The following is a 24,525-nucleotide window of genomic DNA, read 5'->3' as shown; positions in this document are numbered from 1 at the left end:
TCTCCCTCTTTCTCCATAATCTGCTCATGATGTCACTTCCCGTGTGGGGATATAAATTACTATGTGTACCATACTGTTTGAGACCTGATGAAGCGTCCGGTATAGAGGACGCGAAACGCGTTGTTCATGTTACTATGTTTTTATGTTTTCTATTTTCACTTCATCATTGGTAATAAAACCATTTAAAATTAACCATCTGGATCGGTGAGCGCCTTGGAAATGGTCTTACTTTTTCTTCTGAATCTACGAGGACGGAGGTGAGCTGGTACTCCTGCCACCGGCGAGGACTAGGCAGCACCCGATGCACAATTCTGCAGCGTTGTGCCTGATCGCACAACCATTGAAGGTGAGCACATTACCTTACTAATAAGGACACCATTGGAATATCCTAGGATTTATTGCACCAGGAAGCGCTTTTTGTTTTTTTCTTTCCTCTTTAGTATATAGCCAGCTAGCCCCCAGTAGTATACAGCCTGCCAGCCTACCCCCATGTAGTATACAGCCAGCCAGCCCACCCCCATGTAGTATACAGCCAGCCCAGCAAGCCCCCTGTAGTATACAGCCTGCCCAGCCAGCCCCCTGTAGTATACAGCCAGCCAGCCCCCTGTAGTATACAGCCAGCTAGCCCCCTGTAGTATACAGCCAGCCTGCCCCCTGTAGTATACAGCCAGCCTGCCCCCTGTAGTATACAGCCAGCCTGCCCCCTGTAGTATACAGCCAGCCCAGCCAGGCCCTTATAGTATGCAACCAGCCCACCCAGCCCCCTGTGGTATACAGCCAGCACTTAAAAGAAAAAAACTTATATACTCAACCTGTGTGGCTCCCCGATGTTGGCACGGCACTTCTTCTGTCTTCCCTGCGGCTCCTCTTCTGTCTACCCTGCGTGATTTGAATTTTTTATTTTTTTTTTATTTTTACTTTTACTATTTTACTTTAACCCTAGGTTGTCTGATTGATCCTACCATATACTGCCATACTACTGTATGGCAGTATAAGGGGATTTTCATCCTCATACATTACAATGTGTAATGAGCGATATGCAGCAAAGACTTACCGGCTATGGAGAGGGCTCAGCCCATGAGCCTTCTCCATGCACCTGCGACCGATTCGTGACGTGCTATTACATCACGGGTTGTTAAGAGGTTAAAGAGGACCTGTCAGTTCAATAAAACATTTTAGCTACACAAGGAAGCAGCTCCCTATCCCTACCCCAGTTATAGCAGTGTTAAATCTCTAGCTTTATCGGGATATATTGAAAAATTTCTGAAACACTGAGGTACATAGCGGTATGATCGACGGACCTAGCTACCACCGGTACGGTGTATTCATGGAGAGCTGGCAATCTATGCAGAGCTTGTGGCTGCATGTACTCGGCTCTGAAGCCAGGGCTAATGTGCATGCATTAGAAAGATCGAAACTGGTGTTTCGGTGTGTGTTTCGGCTACTGGTGTGTGGAGTAGCCGTGCCATGTAGCTTCAGATCCGGCAAGTTGAACCTGCCTTTATAGGTAGATCCGAGATGGTAGGTTTCCTTTAAAATGTGCATCCTATTCTCCTATTACAATTTGGTGGATTTTATTTTTGCATTATTGCATAACCTTTTCTCAGTAATAGGCAATGGATAATGATTTGTCATGAGACATATTGCTCAGGGAATATATGTAAAGGAAGAGAAATGCCTTGCACCGGTTACAAGCCAGGAACATGGGATTTACAGTTTCGTAACTAAATTTAGCATTATATTTTATAAATCATTGTTTGTACACATTGATTAGGATTTTTTTAGTTATGCATCAATATACAGTACTTTATTGAGCTACCAATGTTGCATAGAATAATATTGTGTTATTACTAGAATGTAGAAAATTAGTTAATGATAATTTGATGTCCTTATCTTACCATATAACAACAGATGCTTATAACCACTCCTCAAAGTGATACCAAATCATAGACAGACTAAGTAAAACAGGTGACCACAACTGTCATCTTAAAGCCAACCTGTCAAGGGAATGTACTTTGTAAAAGTTTAATTGACATCACCTGGCCAGCAGCATGTAGTAAGTTGGCAGCTGCAGCCTGCATGTGCCTATGTCTACTCTTGCATTCTTCTTCTCCTCCACATCATCCCCTGTCTGCTCAATCTGTGAAGAAGAGACTGACTCAGGAACACAGGCAGGGAGCCAGGAAATGTGAATTAAATTTATTTATTTATTTTTAAGTACTGAAACTATTGAGAATGCTAACAAAAGTATTTTAACCCCTTATCATCAACACTTGTTTTCAGCTTAATGATCAGACTCACTTTAATTTTGAGATTGTTTTCTGACTCATGTTAGTTTTAAAATGTGATAAGTTTTGAGTTTCGTTTCGAAAAATATTTTAAATTTCATAGAATTATAGCTTATAAGGTTGTAAAAATGATGCAAGTCCATCAAGTCCAACCTTTAAGAATAAAACAAGCGATTTTTACTCACAACCCGTGATATTTTTTTCTCTCCAGAAAGGCATCCAGGCCTCTTTTGAACATGTACACTCTTGTGGCAAAGAGTTCCATAGTCTCCCTGCTCTTACAGTAAAGAACCTTTGTCTTTGTTGATTGTAGAACCGCCTCTCCTCTAGGCGTAGATGATGCCCCCTTGTCCTGGTCACAGGATTAGGTATAAAAAGATCTTTGGAGTGATCCCTGTATTGCCTGTTCAGGCATTTGTACATTATAATGAGGTCTCCCCAAAGTTGTCTTTTTCTAAACTGAAAAATCCCAAATTTTGTAATCTGTCATTGTATTCTAGTCCCCCCATTCCCCTAATAATCCTGGTTGCTCTCCTCTGCACCCGTTCCAGCTCTACTATGTCCTTTTTATACACCGGTGTCAAAAACTGTACACAATGCGTGGTCTGACCAGTGATTTGTATGAGGGCAAAACTATGTCCTTCTCATGAGAAGCTTTTCCTCTCTTGATACAGCCCATAATTTTATTTGCTTTAGCAGAAGCTGCCTGGCTCTAGTCACTGAAGTTAAGTTCACCATCCACCAATAACCCCAAGTCTTTTACAGCTCCAGTTTTACCAAGTAATTGACGGTTAAGAACATAATTGTACCTTTTGTTTCCATGTCCCAAGTGCATAACTTTACATTTATCTACATTAAACCTCATCAACCATTTCTCCGCCAACTCCTCAAGCTTCTACAAATCCCTCTGCAATGCTAAACTATTGACCTCAGTATTTATTACTTTACACAGCTTAGTATCATCTGAAAATATTAAAACATTAATACAAATATTAAAAAGAACTGGCCCAAATACTGACCCCTGTGGCATTCCACTGGTAACTTCAACCCAATCTGAGAATTTGCCATTAATTACGACCCTTTGTTTTCTATCACGAAGCCAATTACTTACCTAAATACACAGATTTTCCAATATTCCCAGCAGTCTCATTTTATGTACCAACCTTTTATGCGACACTGTCATATGCCTTTGAAAAGTCCAGATATACTACATCCACAGCCTCCCTCAGGTCCAGTCTGGAACATACCTCCTCATAGAAGACAATCAGATTAGTCTGACCTGACCAATCCCTCATAAACTCATGCTTATGTTTGGTTATAAGTTTATGCACAGTGAGATACTCCAGGACAGTATCTCTAACAAACCCCTCACATATTTTCTCCACAATAGAAGTTAGACTCACAGGTGTTTAGTTTCCAGGACCTTTTTTTATATCCTTTTTTGGATATTGGTACCACATTTGCTATGCAACAGTCCTATGAAACATAACCAGCCCTCAGGGAATCTTCAAATATTAAAAATAACGGTCTGTCTTTACATAGAACATGAAGAACCCGGGGTAAAAAAAATTCAGAACAATGTATCATTTTTATCAAGTTTGAAAAACTTAAAATCCCAAAAAGCTTGATAACTAACATTTCCAGAATGTCTGCTTTATTTTGGAATGATGTTTTATGAGTCCTCTCATTTTTCTAGGATGTTATGAGTCTTAGAAATTTTGGTGCGATTTTTCTAATTTTCATGAAAATTGCCAAAACTTACATTTTGAGGGACAACTCAGCTTTCAAGTGACTTTGAGAGGCATAAATAATAGTAAAACCCCATAAATTAGCCCCCATAAATTACCCCATGGGGTTAAATAGCATAGGCTATTGGAATCTGTCACCAGCTAAAAATTAAATTCCTGGTGACAAGTTCACTTTTGAAAGTATAATTATTACTACTATTACATTAATAAAGTCTATTATTAATGGGCAACCCCTTTAAGTTCCCAATGAAATGCCCTTTTACATGAAAAGTTTTATATACATCTCAAAAGTCATTGCTTGTCATATTCTATTTATATTGCCATTGCCATTTATTATATCCATTTGCCTGAAGCGGTATTCCCACAAATTCAATGTTATTAACAAAAATACAGCATTTTACAGATTTAATTCCAACCTGTCTCTATCAGTCCTGGTGTGAATAATTTCAGTTGCCCTTAGACCCGACCCTGTATATTCTGACTTGAGGGCCCACCTTGGCTTCACGGAGCTCCTATCTCCGTGCATGGGCCACTCCCCTTGCATTTCAGGGCCAGCTGTTACACACTGACACAGACACTGACTTCCAGCCGGCATGTACACGGCGTGAGGAGAACTACAAGCTACAGGCAGATAAGTTCTTAACCCAGAGAAGAGGGAGAGAGGTATATAGTAGAGCTGACAGTATGTAATGGCTGTGATAGCAGAAGGGAGAATGTCGTGTAATATGCATCTCATGGATCTCATCGGGGCTCATTTACTTACCCGGTCCAGTCGCGATCCCGTGGTGCGTTCTCCGACGAGGATTTGGGCTCTGCCGGGATTCACTAAGGTCGTGCGCCCGATATCCAGTAGGTGTTGCTGCTGCGCCGAGGTTCACCGGAGTTCACCCGCTTCTTCCCGGACACTTTTCGGTTTTTAAATTCCGCGTTTTTTCCAAATCCGTCCGTCCGGTTGTGCGACGGCCACGCCCCACAATTTCTGTCGTGTGAAAGACAAAATCTGATCGGGTGCGTCAAAATCCCGGTGGAATTCGGCGAAAAACTGAAAAGTTCGGGAAACCTGACGGAAGTGCGGCCGCGGAGCCCTTAGTAAATGAGACCCATCATCTTAGATCTGTCTCACCTGTCTTTCTATATGTCAAATACTAGTACAATGTTCATAAACTAAATGAAAGTGTATATAAACCTGTACTCTCATAATTTAACCACATTGTATCTCATAGCACAGAGGAATCATGAAGTGTCTGCTTAGAGACACTCTGGAAGCTTACACTAACCATCTCTGAGTGATAGGAACCAAAAAAGCAATAAAACTGAGTAAAATTGTAAAGAAGGAGTTTTAAATGGTCTTTATTGTGTAAATATCACCAGGGGATTAAAATTTAAGAATTTTGTGGGCAAACCCCTATAAGGCCACAGTGTCATACTGATCAACTTTTATGGGCTGCAATTGCAACAGCTACCCTAGGAGTAGCAGCTTACCACAACACAGCAGAAATGTCAAAGATCATAGTACAGCACTGAACAAAAGTGCCAAACAAATTTTTCAGAGAAGCACTAAACAAATATTGTATTCCAGCACCACACATAACTACCAGAATCGTTAAACAATTATCAAAGTGCAGCCTACATACCACTTCAGAAATGTCAGACAATAAATATAAGAGACCCCAGACCAGACAATAAATAAAAATGCGGACTTGAGATCAGAGAATTCCAATGACATTTTAGTTCATTAACCTCTTACTTTACATATTGGCTGTGGGTGCATGGAGAGGGCTCTTGGGCTGAGCACTCTCCATACAAGGGGGGTGTAACATCCACGATCGGTTCTAGTGTTACCCCTTAATGGAGCACCACTATCTTGCCTTAGATTGTTGCTTCCTTGACGTCATGGTGGAGCTTAGATCTGTCGCCATGAAGGGTCTTTGTTATGCACCTTGTGGTAAATCCATGCTGTCATAAGGCAGTATATGGCAGGATCAATCAGACAACTTAGGGTTAAAGTACCCTAGGGGGGCTGAAAAATAGTAAAAAATAATGCAATATATTGTATATAATATTTTCTTCTCAAGACTAAATAAATTTTATTATTTAAATTTTTTCTCATAACTGAACTCCTCCTTGCCCATTACCTCTTTTCTGGCTCTACTTAGTATCCTCTTCAACTCCATGACAACCTTAATATAATTGTAGCCAATGGAACAATAAATACTCATTCCACTTGTTTTTCAACATTGCCCAATGAGCCTAAACAAAAAATGAATACCTTATATACTTGAGTATAAGCCGACCCGAGTATAAGGCGAGGGTGGGAAATGCATTGGTCACAGCCTTCAACCAGTATATAGCTTGCCCCACAGTGTACAACCTGCCAGCCCCTTTAGCATATAGCCTGCCAGCCTCTGCAGTATATAGCTTGCCAGCCCATCCCCCAGTATACAGCCTGCCAGACCCTGCACCCCCAGTATATAGCCTGCCAGCCCCTGCAGTATATACTCTGCCAGCCCCTGCAGTATACAGCATGCCGGTCCCCATAGTATATAGCCTGCCAGCCCCCTAGTATATGGCATGCCAGTCCCCATAGGATATAGCATTCCAGTCGCAATAGTATATAGCCTGCCAACCCCACCCAGTATATAGCCAGCCAGCCCCTGACCCAAGTATGCCAAGATATTAATTTTAAAAAAATTAACACTTTACTCATCACCTTTCTAACGCCCCCCACAGCTCCTCTTCTTGCTTCGGATGCTCCGGTGACTTTCGGATCCTCTACTACTCCTTTCAGCTCTCTTCGCGTCTTCACGCTCGGCCAGCACACAGAATGACTTCGGCCGCTTGCCGACATCATTGTTTGTGAGCCGCCGGCATCGCGAGGAGACCAGAAGAGGAGCAGAACTACTTGAAGAGGAGCTGTAGATGAGCGTAAGGACCCGAATAGGGACCAGAGCATCGGAAGCAAGAAGAGGACCTGAGGAGGCGTCGAAAAGGTGAGTACAGTGTTAATTGTTTTTATTGAGTCAAAATAGTTTTTTTGTGCTGAAAAACTTGGCTTATACTCGAGTATATACAGTACATATATACACTCACCGGCCACTTTATTAGGTACACCATGCTAGTAACGGGTTGGACCCCCTTTTGCCTTCAGAACTGCCTCAATTCTTCGTGGCATAGATTTAACAAGGTGCTGGAAGCATTCCTCAGAGATTTTGGTCCATATTGACATGATGGCATCACACAGTTGCCGCAGATTTGTCGGCTGCACATCCATGATGCGAATCTCCCATTCCACCACATCCCAAAGATGCTCTATTGGATTGAGATCTGGTGACTGTGGAGGCCATTTGAGTACAGTGAACTCATTGTCATGTTCAAGAAACCAGTCTTAGATGATTCCAGCTTTATGACATGGCGCATTATCCTGCTGAAAGTAGCCATCAGATGTTGGGTACATTGTGGTCATAAAGGGATGGACATGGTCAGAAACAATTCTCAAGTAGGCTGTGGCGTTGCAACGATGCTCAATTGGTACCAAGGAGCCCAAAGAGTGCCAAGAAAATATTCCCCACACCATGACACCACCAGCCTGAACCGTTGATACAAGGCAGGATGGATCCATGCTTTCATGTTGTTGACGCCAAATTCTGACCCTACCTTCCGAATGTCGCAGCAGAAATCGAGACTCATCAGACCAGGCAACGTTTTTCCAATCTTCTACTGTCCAATTTCGATGAGCTTGTGCAAATTGTAGCCTCAGTTTCCTGTTCTTAGCTGAAAGGAGTGGCACCCGGTGTGGTCTTCTGCTGCTGTAGCCCATCTGCCTCAAAGTTCGACGTACTGTGCGTTCAGAGATGCTCTTCTGCCTACCTTGGTTGTAACGGGTAGCGATTTGAGTCACTGTTGCCTTTCTATCAGCTCTAACCAGTCTGCCCATTCTCCTCTGACCTCTGGCATCAACAAGGCATTTCCGCCCACAGAACTGCCGCTCACTGGATGTTTTTTCTTTTTCGGACCATTCTCTGTAAACCCTAGAGATGGTTGTGTGTGAAAATCCCAGTAGATCAGCAGTTTCTGAAATACTCAGACCAGCCCTTCTGGCACCAACAACCATGCCACGTTCAAAGGCACTCAAATCACCTTTCTTCCCCATACTGATGCTCGGTTTGAACTGCAGGAGATTGTCTTGACCATGTCTACATGCCTAAATGCACTGAGTTGCCGCCATGTGATTGGCTGATTAGAAATTAAGTGTTAACGAGCAGTTGGACAGGTGTACCTAATAAAGTGGCCGGTGAGTGTATATTCGGATTCCCTAGGAAAAATTATGTTGAGTCAGTCTACATTAATTCAATATTTTAAAATATTTTTTCAAATATTTCTTAGAAATCTATCCATTGATGCTACAGTTGACCCTGTATTTTCACCCCCCAGTGGTGTAGTGGGAGGGGGGATCTAAATTTATATGTAGAAAGTACATAAATAAGTCTCAAAATAAATTAGCAAAAATCAATTTTGGTAACGTTGTATAGCTTTTAGAAAAAAATTGCATGCATCTTGTTTCAAATTTTTGATCTGATGTGAATTTATCGAAAACTGAAAAAGGCCTAGGTCAAATCAAGGTAATTTTTTCCTGGGGAATCCGAATATACAATAACAAAGCTGCCCCTGCTTCACCCACAGGTGCTTTCATTGGATAGATATTTAAATATATGACATGCATAGTTATAGTTTTTTCAATCCAATGTGTATTTTGCAAGATATTCCACCGCCCCGGCCTTTTTGTTACACACTGTTATTATTATAGGTTCGATTTGTTAGTAACCATGATCATATTTATAATTTTTTAAATAGCGACTCTTTGCTCAAGGTAGCAGAGTATTATGAGAGCACAGTAAGATTGAGCTTAGGCAGACTTGCTTGTGTCATGCGGGGTGTGTTATGTTGCATGTCTATGCTTGTTCTCTATAGTAATAATTTTAGAAGCATATTTCAGATCTCCAGATAAGACGATTCATGATGCAGACCCCAGGTCCAACAACTTATAATAAAGCGGACTCCATACCATACAATTAAAAATAATCTAGACCCCCAGATCAGGCAATTTATAATGCTGAACAATTAATGATACAGATGCCAGTAATAATAAATAATGTACATCCCAGATCTACATGTAGGTTTATCTATGAAATCTTGCCTCAAACCTGTCCTGCGAGATGACATCGGTGACGGAGGGAAAAAGAATAATAAAATATTACTAGGGGTTTGTCATACGGCTTCAAATATAATGAAATGAAAGAAGAACTCCTGATAAGTCAAATGGATACGGCTTCAAATCATAGTGAAGTACTTATCATGGGGGACTTCAATTACACCAAAATTGACTGAGGGGCAGAAACCTGCAGGTCCTTCAAAGGTAGCAGGTTTTTGTCAACAACAAAAGACAATTACCTTTCTCAACTAGTCCTGGAGCTAACAAGAGCGGGGCACTGCTGTACCTTATCCTTACCAACAGACCTGACAGGTTATCAAAATTACAGGCTGGGGGTAACCTGGGGAAAAGTGAAGACAGAATCATTGTTTTTATATTATGCTTTACTAAGTTCCAGACTGGATCTGGGGGACGCTGAGAATGTTGTATATCTCGACTTTTCAAAGGCATTTGACACAGTGCTGCATAAAAGGTTGGTACATAAAATGAGAATGCTGGGACTAGGGGAAAATCTGTGTATTTGGGTAAGTAGTTGGCTTTGGGTCGATGTTACCAGTGGAATGCCATAGGGGTCAGTATTGGGGCCACTTCTTTTTAATATTTTTATTAATGACCTTGTAGTGGGTTTACACAGTCAAGTTTCAATATTTACAGATGATACTAAGCTATGTAAAGTAATAAATACTAAGGTCGATAGTTTAGCATTACAGAGGGATTTGTGGAAGCTGGAGTAATGGGCAGAGAAATGGTTGAGGTTTATTGTAAATAAATGTAAAGTTATGCGCTAGGACCATGGAAACAAAAAGTATAATTATGTTCTAAACAGTCAATTACTTGGTAAAACTGCAGCTTAAAAAGACTTGGGGGTATTGGTGGATGGTAAACTTAATTTTAGTGACCAGAGCCAGGCGGCTGCTGCTAAAGCGAATAAAATCATGGGATGTATCAAGAAAGGAATAGATTCTCATGATAAAGACATAGTTTTGCCCTTATACAAATCCCTGGTCAGACCACACATGGAATATTGTAAAGCACCGATCGCGGGTGTTACCGGTAAGCCTTTGCTGCAATATGCAGCAAAGACTTACTGGCTATGGAGAGGGCTCGGCCCGCGAGCCCTCTCCATGCACCGGGACCCGGCGCGCGCCGTACTAGTACGGCGCGCGTCGGGAAGGGGTTAATAGTATGATACTAATAAAGAAGAAATATATGGTTTGAAGAAATTGGGGCACATTTACTTACCCGGCCCATTCGCGATCCAGCGGCGCGTTCTCTGCACAGGATTCGGGTCCGGCTGGGATTTAAGATGGTAGTTCCTCCGCCGTCCACCAGGTGGCGCTGCAGCGCCGAAAATAATCTTAACGCCCCGGAATGCACCATCCCATAGAAGGTGAAGGTGAGCGCTCCCCAAGCGACACATTTTCGTTTTTTAAATGCGGCGGTTTTTCCGAATACGTCGGGTTTTCGTTCGGCCACGCCCCCCCGATTTCTGTCGCGCGCATGCCGGCCCCGATGCGCCACAATCCGATCGCGTGCGCCAAAAACCCGGGGCAATTCATGTACAAGCGGCGCAAATCGGAAATATTCGGGTAACACGTCGGGAAAACGCGAATCGGGCCCTTAGTAAATGACCCCCATTGTGTCAGTGGTTAAAAGATATTTGTGTAACATGTTATAATTTTTGTATTACAGATTGGTTTTACCATGCACCTCTAAAGGAAACTGAGAAAACGAGCAAAGTTGATATTCCTCCCACCTCACAAATTCCAGGACTAAGTGATCTTGCTGAACCCCATAATGAGTTAAAAACTGAAGGCCGGAAAAAATGGATCAGAGAAACTGACTCTGATTATGTGAAACTGGCCAAACAAGGAGGCCGACCAGGTATACAAAAACGATACAACAATTTATGAAATCAGCAGTATGTATAAGTAGTAAGCATCGTTCTATATTTTTTTGCATTACTAGTATTATTATACTGGTGTTACAATAGTTCATTTATATTTCAGATCTTCTTAAGCATGTTGATCCTTCTCCAAAGAAAACACAGGCAGTCACATATGCACCTCCTGACTGGTACAGCCATGAGACTTTAACACCACCACCAGAATCAACTGTGTAAGTTATTGCCATGTTATGTTCCAGTATACAGCTTAACTATTAAAACCTAGGAAACATGGCTTCTAAACATACAGGCTCTATATATGGAGTTGGGGAGGAATTTTTCCCTTTGGGCTAATTGGCATCTGCCTTATGGGTTATTCGCTTTCCCCTGGATCAACACCTTAGGATTATTGGTTGGACTTGATGGAGCTATGTCTTTTCTTTACTTTATCCCTGCATATGACAGTAAATCATTTGACTGTGGTTGGTTTCTTATGTATAGCTTCTCTTCTCTGCACACTGCTCTCTGCATCCTGCCCCACCCGCTTCCCTGCATTACAAGACCTGCTTAGACACAGGCACTTCCTGCAAGCAAGCAGCTGTGTGCAGAAACTTATTCTACAAGCTACATACATATAAGACCAAAAAGTTATTTCCTGGAGAGGAAAGTTTTTACTGGAGGAGCAATTGGAGAAAATCATGCTCTCTTACAAATGCTAAATAGGGAAGATAACAGGGGAGACAAGGGGGGCTCCTATGGTGTAACACCCTTTGGACAATACAATGATTAAGTAGTATAAAGAACTACTAACCTGAAGGGGTTGTGCAGTAGAGCACAACTCCAAGCATCACTTTTCAGAAACCTTTTCCTACTGCCGCGCTCATCTAGCTTTCTAGATCTGATATCTGTGTCCTCATTTTTGATTGCCGCCGACTTCTGTTCTTGTAGTTTCACGAGAAGTAAAGGTCCACCTGTATTTGTAATTCCACGTAAGGAATTTTTTAATAAAAAATATATAGCAACTACATTTTACATAGTTTCTATATAAACTCTAAAATCTAACTAAAGTTATAACTTTAGATATGGCATTCAATGTTATTTATAGTTTTCTATTGGTAGTGGCTTCGGAGTATTCTCTTGGTTCCTTCGCTGGTAGCATTTGAAATGATAGCTAGGAGCATACTTTAGACCTTTATTTAATAGAGATATATGATCTTTTGTTTATTCTATGTTGCTTAAATTGAATACATATGAAGTCACTAGTCCCTCATCTTTCCCATTTTGTATCTTGGTGCCAATGTGATATGGAGATGGCAATATTTCTTTGTGGTTCAAAGGGTTTCTGGAAAATTTCTGAGGCTTGTTGTTTATTGTCTAGTGAATGTTGGGCCCCCTTTAAGAAGGTAGGACTTTGCCCTAAAAAAGGAGAATTTGCTTTATTTAAAGGGTCATATCTATTAGATGTTGAAATTCTATAATCAATCACGTCCCATCGATCTACCTTTATAGGTAGATTTGTGGTGGTAGGTTACTTTTAATTTTCCATGTCATGTACTGGGAAGCAGAAGAAGAAAAATCCAAATAGTAAACTTCATGAAAAAAGGGTCCCCAAACAGGTATCAACCTATCACTAAGGACTTTGACACAATTACCTCATAGCAGCTGCAGTGTAAGGTTGTTTTACAGTGGTCCAGCCCAGTTTTCAACTAAATTGAAATGCAGCACTGGGACCTTAAAGGGGTTGTCCACTTTAAGCACATTACAGCAAATAATTGATATTGTTTGTGTAATGAAAAGTTATAAAATGTTCTAATATAATTTCTGTATCAATTCCTCACAGCTTTCTAAATCTCTGTTTGTTGTCCTGCTATAGAAAACTTCTTTGTTTACTTCCTGTAGATAATCACCAGACTATAGTCATGTGATGTCCCACAGGTGTATGGCTTGTTAGCATCACACAGCTTTGATAACGCTGTTAGGTATAACGAGACATGCACCTGTGTGAGATCACATGATCATTGACTGGTGTTTATCTACAGGAATATTGGAAAATGTTAAAACTAGAGATGAGCGAACACACTCGTTCGAGCATTAGCGTACTCATAACTGCTCGTTGCTCGGACTAATACTCGAGAAAATGGCATCTCCCGCCATTTTGATTTTTGGCGGCCAGAAACATCCAATCACAAGCCAGGAGCCTCTGCACTCCACCCAGCATGATGTGGTACCCTTACACGTCGATAGCAGTGGTTGGCTGGCCTGATCAGGTGACCCTGGAATAGACTAGCCCCTGCCCGTGCTGCTCGCATCATTCTCTGTCTGGATGCCGTTAGGGAGAGATCTGCTGCTGCTGCAGGGATAGCGTTAGGGTGTTATATTAGCTTAGTGTTAGGCAGGAGTGAGTCTACAAGAACCCAACAGCCCTTCTTAGGGCTAGAATAGCGTTATATATATATTTTTTTTTATTTGCTTCTGGCTGGGCTTGCTGGCACTAGTAGTGCACCTAGTACCATATTGTGAGGAATTTGCAGGGAGACTTGGGAACGTTATATTTAGCTCTTAGTGGCACACATATCCATCTCAAACACCTAAGTGGGACAATTTATTAGGGGTTTGATTGAATTAGGCACAGTCTGCCACTTTTTTTGTTTGACTTAAATTTTTTTTTCAAAACTAAAAGTCATCACAGGCAAAGCACAAAATCCAGTTGTGTGCTGTCAGTGTAGGTTAGAAACTATCCATACAAGAATCCAACAAGCCTTCTTAGGGCTACAATAGCGTTATATATTTTATTTTTTTTTATTTGCTTGTGGCTGGTCTTGCTGGCACTAGTTGTGCAGCTAGTACCATATTGTGAGGAATTTGCAGGGAGACTTGGGAACGTTCTATTTAGCTCTTAGTTACACGTATTAGGGGTTTGATTGAATAAGGCACAGTAATTTTTTTTTTTACTTTTATTTTTTTTTTCAAAACTAAAAGTCATCACAGGCAAAGCACAAAATCCAGTTGTATGCTGTCAGTGTAGGTTACAAACTAGCCATAGCAATCATCATTATCTTCTGTGGTTGCTGTGGGATTTCTTCTGATCGTTTTGTAAAAAAAAAAACATTAAAAACACACAAAAAAAAACACAAATTTTTACAGTTTACACTTTAATTTGAAAATGTTGAACCCGAGGGCTAGGGGTAGAGGACGAAGGCGTGGGCGTCCAACTACTGCCGGGGTCAGAGGCCACGGTCCTGGGCGGGGTGAGACACCACCTGATGATGAGGGAGCAGGGGAACGCCGCCGCAGAGCTACATTCCCTAGGTTCATGTCTCAAGTTACTGGGACTCGTGGTAGAGCACTATTGAGGCCAGAACAGTGCAAACAGGTGATGCCGTGGATTGCGGACAATGCTTCTAGCCATTTGTCCACCAGTCCGTCTTCCACGCAGTCCACCCATGTCACCGAAATCAGCACTCCTCCAACTCAGCCACCTTCCCCCCAACCTGCCCCTCCCAGGAAAATTTGGCATTTGAACCGGCATACTCTGAGGAACTGTTTTCTGGACCCTTCCCAGAGTCACAAACCACTTGTCCGGTTGCTGCTGAGCTCTTTCCCGATGCCCAGGTTTTCCACCGGTCGCAGTCTGTGGGTCATGATGACATTGTTGACGCAGTGGAAAAAGTGTGTAAAGAGGTCTCGGACGATGAAGAGACACGGTTGTCAGACAGTGGTGAAGTTGTTGTCAGGGCAGGAAGTCTGAGGGGGGAGCAGACTGAGGGATCGGAGGATGATGAGGTGACAGACCCAAGCTGGGTTGATAGGCCGGGTGAACACAGTGCTTCTGAGACGGAGGCAAGTCCTCAATGAGAACAGGTTAGAAGAAGCAGTGGTGGGGCCAGACGGAGAGGAAGGGCCAGAGCTGGTGCATCAGCGCCAAATGTTCCACATAGTGAAGCACCCGTTGCGAGGGCTAGATTTTCAGAAGTCTGGAGGCTCTTTAAAGAAACACCGGATGACCGACGGACTGTGGTGTGCAACCTGTGCCACACCAGGATCAGCAGGGGTTCCACCACTACCAGCTTAACCACCACCAGTATGTGCAGGCATATGAATGCTAAACACCCCACTCAATGGAACCAAGGCCATTCACCTCCGGCCGGGCACACCACTGCTCCTTCCCCTGTGTCATCTGCTAGTCAGCCCCCTGCCCATGACCCCGGCCCAAACACCTCCCGTGCGAAAACCACACCTTCGCCTCCACAATCCTCCACAGCATCCACCAATTTCTCCATGCGCAGCGTTCAGTTGTCTATACTCCAGACGCTGGAGCGCAAGAGGAAATACAGTGCAACCCACCCACACGCCCAAGCCCTCAACGTCCACATCTCCAAATTACTTAGCCTGGAGATGCTGCCCTATAGGCTGGTAGAGACCGAGGCCTTTCGCAACCTCATGGAAGCGGCCGCCCCTCGGTATTCTGTCCCCAGCCGCCACTACTTTTCCCGATGTGCCGTCCCAGCCCTGCACCAGCACATGTCAGACAACATCATCCGTGCCCTGACCAACGCCGTTTCTGACAAGGTCCACCTGACACGGACACGTGGACGAGTGCTGCCGGGCAGGGCCACTGTATATCACTAATGGCACAATGGGTTAACTTGGTGTAGGCTGGGACCGAGTCTGACCCTGGGGCTGGTCATATACTGCCGACGCCGAGGATTGCCGGGCCTACCTCGGTCCAGGTCTCTCAGGCCTACTATGCCTCCTCCCACCCCTCCCCCACCTCCTCCTCCGAATTACCATCCGTGGGCATGGCGCCATAAGTCGGTAGCTCTAGGCACAGCAGCAGTGCCGTCGCTAAGCGACAGCAGGCGGTGCTCAAACTGCTGAGTCTAGGCGATAAAAGGCACACCGCCCAAGAGCTATTACAGGGCATCACGGCACAGACTGATCTGTGGCTGGCACCGCTGAACCTGAAGCCAGGCATGGTTGTGTGTGACAACGGCCGTAACCTGGTGGCGGCTCTGCAACTCGGCAGACTGACACATGTGCCATGCCTGGCCCATGTGTTAAATCTCTTAGTTCAGCGGTTCCTCAAGAAATACCCCAATCTGTCTGATTTGCAGACGAAGGTGCGCCGCATCTGTGCGCATTTCAGGAAGTCCAGCACAGATGCTGCCACTCTCGGGGCAGCGCAGCGTCGCCTCCAACTGCCCGCTCACCGACTGTTGTGCGACGTGCCCACGAGGTGGAATTCAACATTATCCATGTTATCCAGAGTTTACCAGCAGTGCAGAGCGATTGTAGACTGTCAACTTCCACCAGAACTGGTAGTCAGGTCAGTCAGCTTCCTCAAGTCTACAATGAGGAGTGGACGTGGATCTCTGATATCTGTCAGGTGCTGAGTAACTTTGAGGAGTCAACACAGATGGTCAGTGGCGATGCCACCATCATCAGCTTCACCATCCCGCTGCTTGGCCTGTTGAAAAGCTCTCTGGTCAGCATGAAGTCGGAAGTTTTACGCTCGTCACAAGAGACGGGGGAAGAAGATTCCCTTGTTGATAGCCAAAGCACCCTCAGGTCTGTTTCTCAGCGCATATCGGAGAGGTGGAGGAGGATGAGGAGGAAGAGGAGGAGAATGTTGGCGAGACAGAAGAGGGGAGCATTGCTCAGTCCTTCACTGTTCAGCATGTATGGGCAGAAGAAGAGTTGGATAAGGAGGAAACGGACAGTCAGGCCAGTGAGGGGAGTGAATTCTTGCGAGTTGGAACTCTGGTGCATATGGCAGATTTCATGCTAGGCTGCCTATCCCGTGACCCTCGCGTTCAAAGAATTTATTCCAACACCGAATAATCTTTCCACTCTCATCCCTGGAGAGGAGTGTGAGAATGCATGAATACCAGCAGGCCCTGGTGCACAAGCTGAAACAGTATTTCCATTCTGACAGCGCTAGCGGCAGAGGGCGTACTTCTGCGGGACAAGTAGCGAGGGAGAGTAGGCGAGCAAGCAGCTTGTCCAGGACTGGCAGGGGTACGCTTTACAAGGCCTTTGCCAAGTTTATGTCACCCCAGCAAGACACTGTCACCTGTCCCCAGTCTCGGCAGAGTAGGGCTGATCTTTACAGAAAGATGGTGAGGGAGTACGTAGCTGACCATACCATCGTCCTAAATGATCACACAGCTCCCTACAACTACTGGGTTTCAAAGCTGGACATGTGGCACGAACTGGCGCTGTACGCCTTGGAGGTTCTTGCCTGCCCTGCCGCTAGCGTGTTGTCTGAGCGGGTTTTCAGTGCAGCTGGTGGCGTCATCACCGATAAGTGTACACGCCTGTCGACTGACAGCGCTCACAGGCTTATCAAGATGAATAAAGCCTGGATTTCTCAGGATTTCCATTCTCCACCAGGTGAAAGAAGCTCAACCTGAATAATGTATGCACTCCTCCTCCTCATTTTCCTCCTTCTCATCCTCTTTGTACACTAAAGCAGAGGAAACTGGCTATTTTTTGCCAGGGCCAACTGGCTCTAGCTATAGTACTCTATGTATTTAATTTTTCTGGAGGACCACCTACCTGCTCCTCTGGTTTGAAAACTTTTTTGGACTGCCACATACAGGCACTATCCAAATTTAATTGTCTCCATAGCAGCCTCCACGCGTCGTCTTTATAGCTGCCTCCACACGTTGTCTCCATTGTTACCTCCACACATCATCTCCATAGCTGCCTCCCACAGTCGTCCATATAGCTGCCTCCATACATCGTCCCCTTAGCAAATGAGCTGTGTCAGGCAGAATTTTGGGTTGTTTTCATGGCTTTACCGATATTATTTCAGCGCTTCTTGCGCATCTGTTTACATTCCCCTCACCCGCCATAACCAAAACTTATAAGAACACTACTACACTTGATCTTATACAAAAGGTTCTTAGAAGTGCTGTTTGTAGCCCCCGTCTGCTTTGAAAATGATAATTTTTTCAAAGTAAACGCTTCTGGCCCCCAGGCCCATTTTGGGTGGGGAGGAGCCGAGAGACAGGGGCTTGGACAGGCGAAAGCTCGCCTGGCAGCGGACCGCCAGCTCCATCCCAAGATTAGGCAGCCTCAGAGGCATCCATGCATACTGCCCCTGCTGTTTCCTGTCCCATTTCGCCTCCACGATCCTCCACAGCATCCACCAATGTCTCCATGCGCAATTTTCAACTCTCTATACCCCAGACGCTGGAGCACGAAAGGATATACAGCACATCATCCCCTTATCAAACGATCTGTGTCAGGCAGAATTTTCAGGTGTTTCACCAGATATATAATGGAACTCGGCGCATCTGTCGCCGCCATGCTGGAGCGCAATATGGATGCCCCATAATGTCGCTCTTAATCATGGAAGTCGTCTCCATGGCTGTCTCCACATGTCGTCTCCTTATCAAACAAGCTGTGTCAGGCTCATTTTTCGGGTGTTTCACCAGATACGTTATGGAACTTGGTCACTATGTCACCACCATGCTGTGTTATCGACTAAATATACCATCAACCTTTTGTTCACAAAATCATTTCAGCGCTTCTTGCTCACCTCCTTTGGTTCCTCTCTGCCACCTTAACCAGGCAAAATACTGATACATACAGTGCTACACGTTATCCTCTCCAAATGGAATTTTTTAAATTGGTTTGAAGCCTGAGTCCATTTGGGGTATGTCGCCATGCCACTCTCTAGCCTGTCACTGCTGCCGCTGCCTCTGCATGCCGTCTTCTATAGTGTCAGGGTCAATTATTGGATGTTTTAGATGCTATCTAGCCTCACTCGGTCACTCTGTCATCGCCATGCTGTTGCCCATAATTTTGGCATAATGGTGCGATTAAGCAGCCTCAGAGGCATCCATACATGCTGCCCCTGCTGTTTCCGGTCCATTTCCGTGGTGTTTCCATCATTTTCTGAGGTTTCCAGGTGTTTGGCCAAGCTTCCCTGTGGTCCCCTTGAAAAATGCTGGAGTCTCCCATTGACTTCAATGGGGTTCCTTATTCGAGACGAGCACTCGAACATTGGGAAAAGTTTGTCTCGAATAACGAGCACCCGAGCATTTTAGTGCTTGCTCATCTCTAGTTATAACTTTTCATAACACAAACAATATAAATTATTTGCTGGATTGTGCTAAAAGTGGTTAATCCCTTTAAGGAGTTGTCCCATCAATGTAACTTATACTGTGAATAGGGGATTAGATTTAGATTGCCAGGGGCAGCTGACTGATGGAACCCTTGTGATTGGGAAAGAAGGATAAAAAGTATCTTTGTGAATAAAGAAGTTTACTTCTTACCAATACCCTCAAGTATTTTTCTGTTGCAGATTCATTAAAGGGGTTGTCCGAGTTTTTGAAAAAAAGATAAAAGTGGCCGGGACAGGGCTGCTTAAAAAAAATAAAGATGTACTTACCTCCCGGTGCCCTCCCGTATCTGCTGTCACTCCGGTCCGGGCGCCATGTAAACAAACATGGCCGCCGGAGCAGCGCTGGATCCAGCTTCCGGCCGGACCAGCGGAGTCCAGCGCTGCTCCGGCGGCCATGTTTGTTTACATGGCGCCCGGACCGGAGTGACAGCAGCGCTGGATACGGGAGGGCACCGGGAGGTAAGTACATCTTTTTTTTTTTTTTAAGCACCCCTTTAAGTAATTAACTTATTCCAAAACATTTTGTTTCCTGGATCGAAGTGTATAACTACATTTATCTACATCAAACTTCATTAAAGGACATCTATCACCAGGTCAAGGATTGTAAACCAAGCACCTTTTAGCTACCATTAACTCATATGGAGTTTGGAGCCCCTCAGGCTCATTTTCATCATTTTAAAAAGCCTTTATTTTGTAAAAAACCAGAGCATTAGAAGCTAAAAGAAGATCCTGCCAGGAAGGACTCCAGCTTCCACAAATCCCTATGAAATATTATATAATCCCCCTCTGTATTAATTACCTAACAGTGCATTGTATTGTCTGCAGATATCAGAATTCCTTCTATGAGGTCATTAATGTTAAAAAAAGGGGTTCAATTTGAGAACCATGGTGCTCACCTGAGCATGTACATCTGTTTACTATCACTAGAATAAATGTTAACCCAATGACACAAATTTTCTGAATCCCAGTTGTCTCATTTTATGTACCAACCTTTTATCTGTTACCGTATCAAAAGCCTTGTAAGAGTCAAAAAAGTGAAAACATTTTAACTGAAAGGAAGGATATTTACAGAATATATCTTAATTTTTAACCAAGTTTTTATGTCAAACATATTTTTAAGAATTTTTGAAATATTGATTTTGTAATACATTTATTAACCAGGTTGTGTTTATTATGTATTTCATATTCATTATATTTTACCATGATAGTGCTTCATTAAGAAATGTTCCTGACTATATGATCCATGATGACTTCAGTGAAGAGAGAAATGACCAGAAATATGAAATGAAAAGGGGACCATTTGATTTTGACCAGAAAACTATTTGGCAGCGCGATATGGAAGATAATGAGAAGGAGAATCAGTGTGAAAAGAAGGTAATACATATTTGTGTCAATTCACAAATATACAGTAGTACAGTAGTATCCTATATTGTTCTCTACTGAAAACAATAGTTCTCATATTATTATAAATAATATCTCTTTTACTGTAGTCTCCAAGATGCCTTGTACTATATATATATATATATATATATATATATATATATATATATATATATATATATATACCGTATTTTCCGGACTATAAGGCGCACTTAAAAGCCTTGGATTTCCGTGGAAATCCAAAGTGCGCCTTATAGTCCGGTGCGCCCTATGTATGGCGCTGGGCAGCGGACCATACTTACATAGGTCCCCGCTACCGGAGACAGCAGATCTCCAGCGGGAACTGCAGACCACGTGGCACGAACAACTTCTGCCGCGTGGTCTGCAGTTCCCGCTGGAGATCTGCTGTCTCCGGTAGCGGGGACCTATGTAAGTATGGTCCGCTGCCCTCCTCCACCTCCCCCTCACCTTCCCCGCGTTCCCCGTCGCGGCGCGTCCCGTCGGGTCTCCGCTCCGCCCCCGGACCTCCGCCACGCCCCCGGACCCCGCGCCTTATAGTCCGGTGCGCCTTATATATGGAATTATTACATATATAAGGCGCATCGGACTAATGCGCCTTATAGTCCGGTGCGCCTTATAGGGCAAAAAATACGGTATATATATATTCAGTTGTGGTGAACCTATGGCACAGGTGCCAGGGGTGGCACTCAGAGCCATCTCTGTGGGCACCCAGGTCCAGCACAGAGTTTGCCAGACAGGTCAAGCGACTCAGTGCCTCCTCCTGCAGTCCTGGGTAGCCCAAGATGTGCTGCATTTAAAGTAATATTAGAGCACAGAGCTGTTGACGGGGCTAAGTTATCATTAGAGCTCCAGCCCCAAAATTGTTCCTGTTCGAAGGAGGGAAACTACAATAATAATCTGAATTTTCCCTCCTTCTTTCAATTGTATTGGTGAGCACCAGACACCAATACGATTGAAAGCTGTGGCAGAGCAGAAAGACCTAAGTTGCTGATTAAATTGCCGTGTCAAGTGAGTCTTTGGCCGTTTGGGAATTTCAACTCTAAATGGTTCACCATGACTGATATAGGTCCTTAACACTACAGATAATAACACCATGCTATTAGGGGGAAACAACACTCCTTTTTCTAAGGTCCAATTGACATGTGTGAGAGTCAGCTGTTCACCTTACATTCCCCATAATGGACCTTCTGTTACATCTGTAATTAATAGCCAAAAAAAGAGGCGGCTGCTTCTGTATTAGGGATACTGGACTCAAGAACAATAGACACTACAGTGAGTTTTATGCTCAAGCCCCTGACAGCCCTGCCTGCTTGCCTCTGTGTATCCTATCGATACATGACAACCACAAAGACAGTCCCTCCCTAGGTCACTGCAGATACAAAGATGAGCAAACAGAAAAACACAATAAGCAGTTGTAAACAATCCAGGTCATAGCTGAGTGGGTATATAAGGAACAGAATTGCAAATACCAAAGAATAGTCACAAAAACAAACCAATAATTTAATACCAGCAATACAGCATTATAGAAAATAGAGCTAGAAAATGAATTTGACCAGCAAGGAATGAACTGAGGACAGGATATTTACAATGAGGAGGAACTCTGTCCCAGATGGTAGGAGCAGACACTCACAGTCACGTGGTGTTAACTCTTGTTGGTCCAGACCCTGGCTGCAGAGAGACGTATGCACAACTCTCAGACAGCCACTAGAACAAAATTCATACTGCTGGACGGGAGGAAACCTTTTAGTGCATCCATGGATTTTTCCATGCATACATGGACGTAACTGATGGGTTTCTAAAGCACATTTGAAGCTTTATTGCTTGGTTATTAGTCAGCTCAGGAATAGTCCTAGAGACGTGAGGGGGAAGTTAAAGAATTAAAGAAGATAATAATCTGGATTGAGATTGAGAGCAAAGGTAGGGCTATAGACTGAGATGACGGAGTAGAGTTAGGGAGGTGAAGCACTGTGGAGAACTTTGTGGATGAGGTGATTAGTTTAAATTGTATTTGGGAGGTATACTAGTGCATTGACTGGCAGAATCTGGAGGCATCCGTCGAGCACTGGATTTGAAGACAAGAGAGATTAGTAATTGGAAGACCGATTATTAGGGGGTTACAGTAGTCTAGACAAGAATGGATCAGAGCGACAATTAGCGGTTCCAATTGTAGAGGGTGGATTCTGGAAATGTTTTTGAGGTGCCTGTGGCAGGAGCATGCATGTGATTGAATATATGGTGCAAAGGATTCCAACACAACTCCAACACACTGGACTTGCTGCCTGGAGGCTATGGTGATACCACAAAAGAAAAAGTTGAGGTCAGGGTGGGGTCCTTTAGTAGATGGTGGAAAGACAAGATTGTGTCCATAAGCCAAAATAGCTTCACTGATCACTGATATGAAAAAAAACCCCCTAAGTCTACATTCACAAAATGTATGCCCGCCGTACCGTAGTACGGCTGCTCACCCCTGCCCCTCTCCATAGCAGTACACAGCGCATGGCCCTATATTCCATCGAAAGATAGAACATGTCTTATCTTTCTATGGGCTACGGAACGGTACAGTGCAGCACGTGTGCTGCACCGTACCGCTCCCATACAGCACCGTAAGGCCATAGAAGTGTATGGGGGATGTATATACACAGTATATACGTCGGCTGTATATATGTCCCACATACGTTCGTGTGAATGTAGCCTTAGGCCTCTATTCACATGTCTGTATGGAGGTCGTATATATGGCAACACAATTTGCGGCCAAATCACGGCCCCTATAGAGGTGATGTCTCACCGCACCGTGGCCATATAAATTGAGCTTCAAGAAAAGAGAGGAGACAAACGCTGGTGCAGCAGTATATAATTGGGTATCATCTACCAACAAACTCAAGCATGTTAAACCAGGGACACTTACTCACAGATCCAGGCACTTTGACTGTGGTAATCTTCTTATATTTGTTATCTATGGCCTCCTTTCTTCTAAAAATCATAATTTTTAATTATGCTAACGAGCCTGAGGGGCTATCCTAGCCGCTCTGTGATCTGGCTTTACAGACTGTTACATTGTCTCACTTCAACATGGTTTCCAGGGTTTCTTTGAATGGTGAAAAGTTTTAAACTGAAAGAAGTTAGGAGAGATATCAGCTTTAATAGTAGAATAAACAGAGAAAGGAGATGGTTTAGTAATTTATAAGAGGGTTTTTTCCTCTGCTTTATAGAAAACCAAGATAGAATGGGGTTGTTAGATAAAGTATAGAGTGCATTAGAGGAATACAACGGTGAAGGAAGGATGGAAGATTTGAAGTGATATAGTGGACTTTGGGGGAATGGATGGACAGTAGTCAGGGAGTCATACAATAGTTAACATTAGTACAATTATATAAAAGTGTGTTAAGTTAACAGAAATGCTAGATAGCGCTTTGTTTGTTTTCTCTGAAAACTATCCTTTCTTACTAATTACTAATTCTTACTAATTGTTATTGCCATTTTTCTTATTGCCATAATCGTACATAACACTCATATAGCACACACACAGCCTAAGGCCTAATGTATATGACAGTATGTTTTTTCTATATTTAGAAATGTATTTTTCCAGTAAATACAGGAAGTTTTTCACCCATATGAGCAGGTATAGAACCGTATTCATACAGTATCCAGCTGGCAAATTATGGCTGACTATTGGCTGGCTGACAGAATTCACCGACCACTGGTTCTGGTCTACATGGACTAATTTGTCAAGCTCTGTGTAACCCTGCTTAATATGTGTGTGTTATATAAATAACGGAATTATTATAGTTATTATTACTAATTATTACTGCACATACATAAGACAGCATACGGTACAGAAACGTATGCAGTACCTATGCAGC

At 43.5% G+C, this 24,525-nt stretch overlaps 1 protein-coding gene across 3 annotated transcripts in view; it reads left to right on the top strand.

The window, feature by feature from the left end:
- The window catches only part of C5H7orf57 (chromosome 5 C7orf57 homolog), a 44,560-nt gene that overhangs the window by 10,264 nt on the left and 9,771 nt on the right, over window positions 1–24,525 (top strand). For all 3 annotated transcript variants that reach the window (XM_072153108.1, XM_072153110.1, XM_072153111.1), the window contains exons 3-5: window positions 10,938–11,129; window positions 11,255–11,363; window positions 20,473–20,638. In XM_072153108.1, coding sequence (XP_072009209.1) covers window positions 10,938–11,129; window positions 11,255–11,363; window positions 20,473–20,638 — 467 coding nt within the window. The remainder of the gene's footprint in view (window positions 1–10,937; window positions 11,130–11,254; window positions 11,364–20,472; window positions 20,639–24,525) is intronic.

The sequence above is a fragment of the Engystomops pustulosus genome, chromosome 5 (assembly GCF_040894005.1).
Source record: "Engystomops pustulosus chromosome 5, aEngPut4.maternal, whole genome shotgun sequence".
NCBI lineage: Eukaryota > Metazoa > Chordata > Amphibia > Anura > Leptodactylidae > Engystomops > Engystomops pustulosus.
The sequence above is the reverse complement of the archived record's forward strand: the minus strand, read 5'-3'. Positions and strand labels throughout refer to the sequence as shown.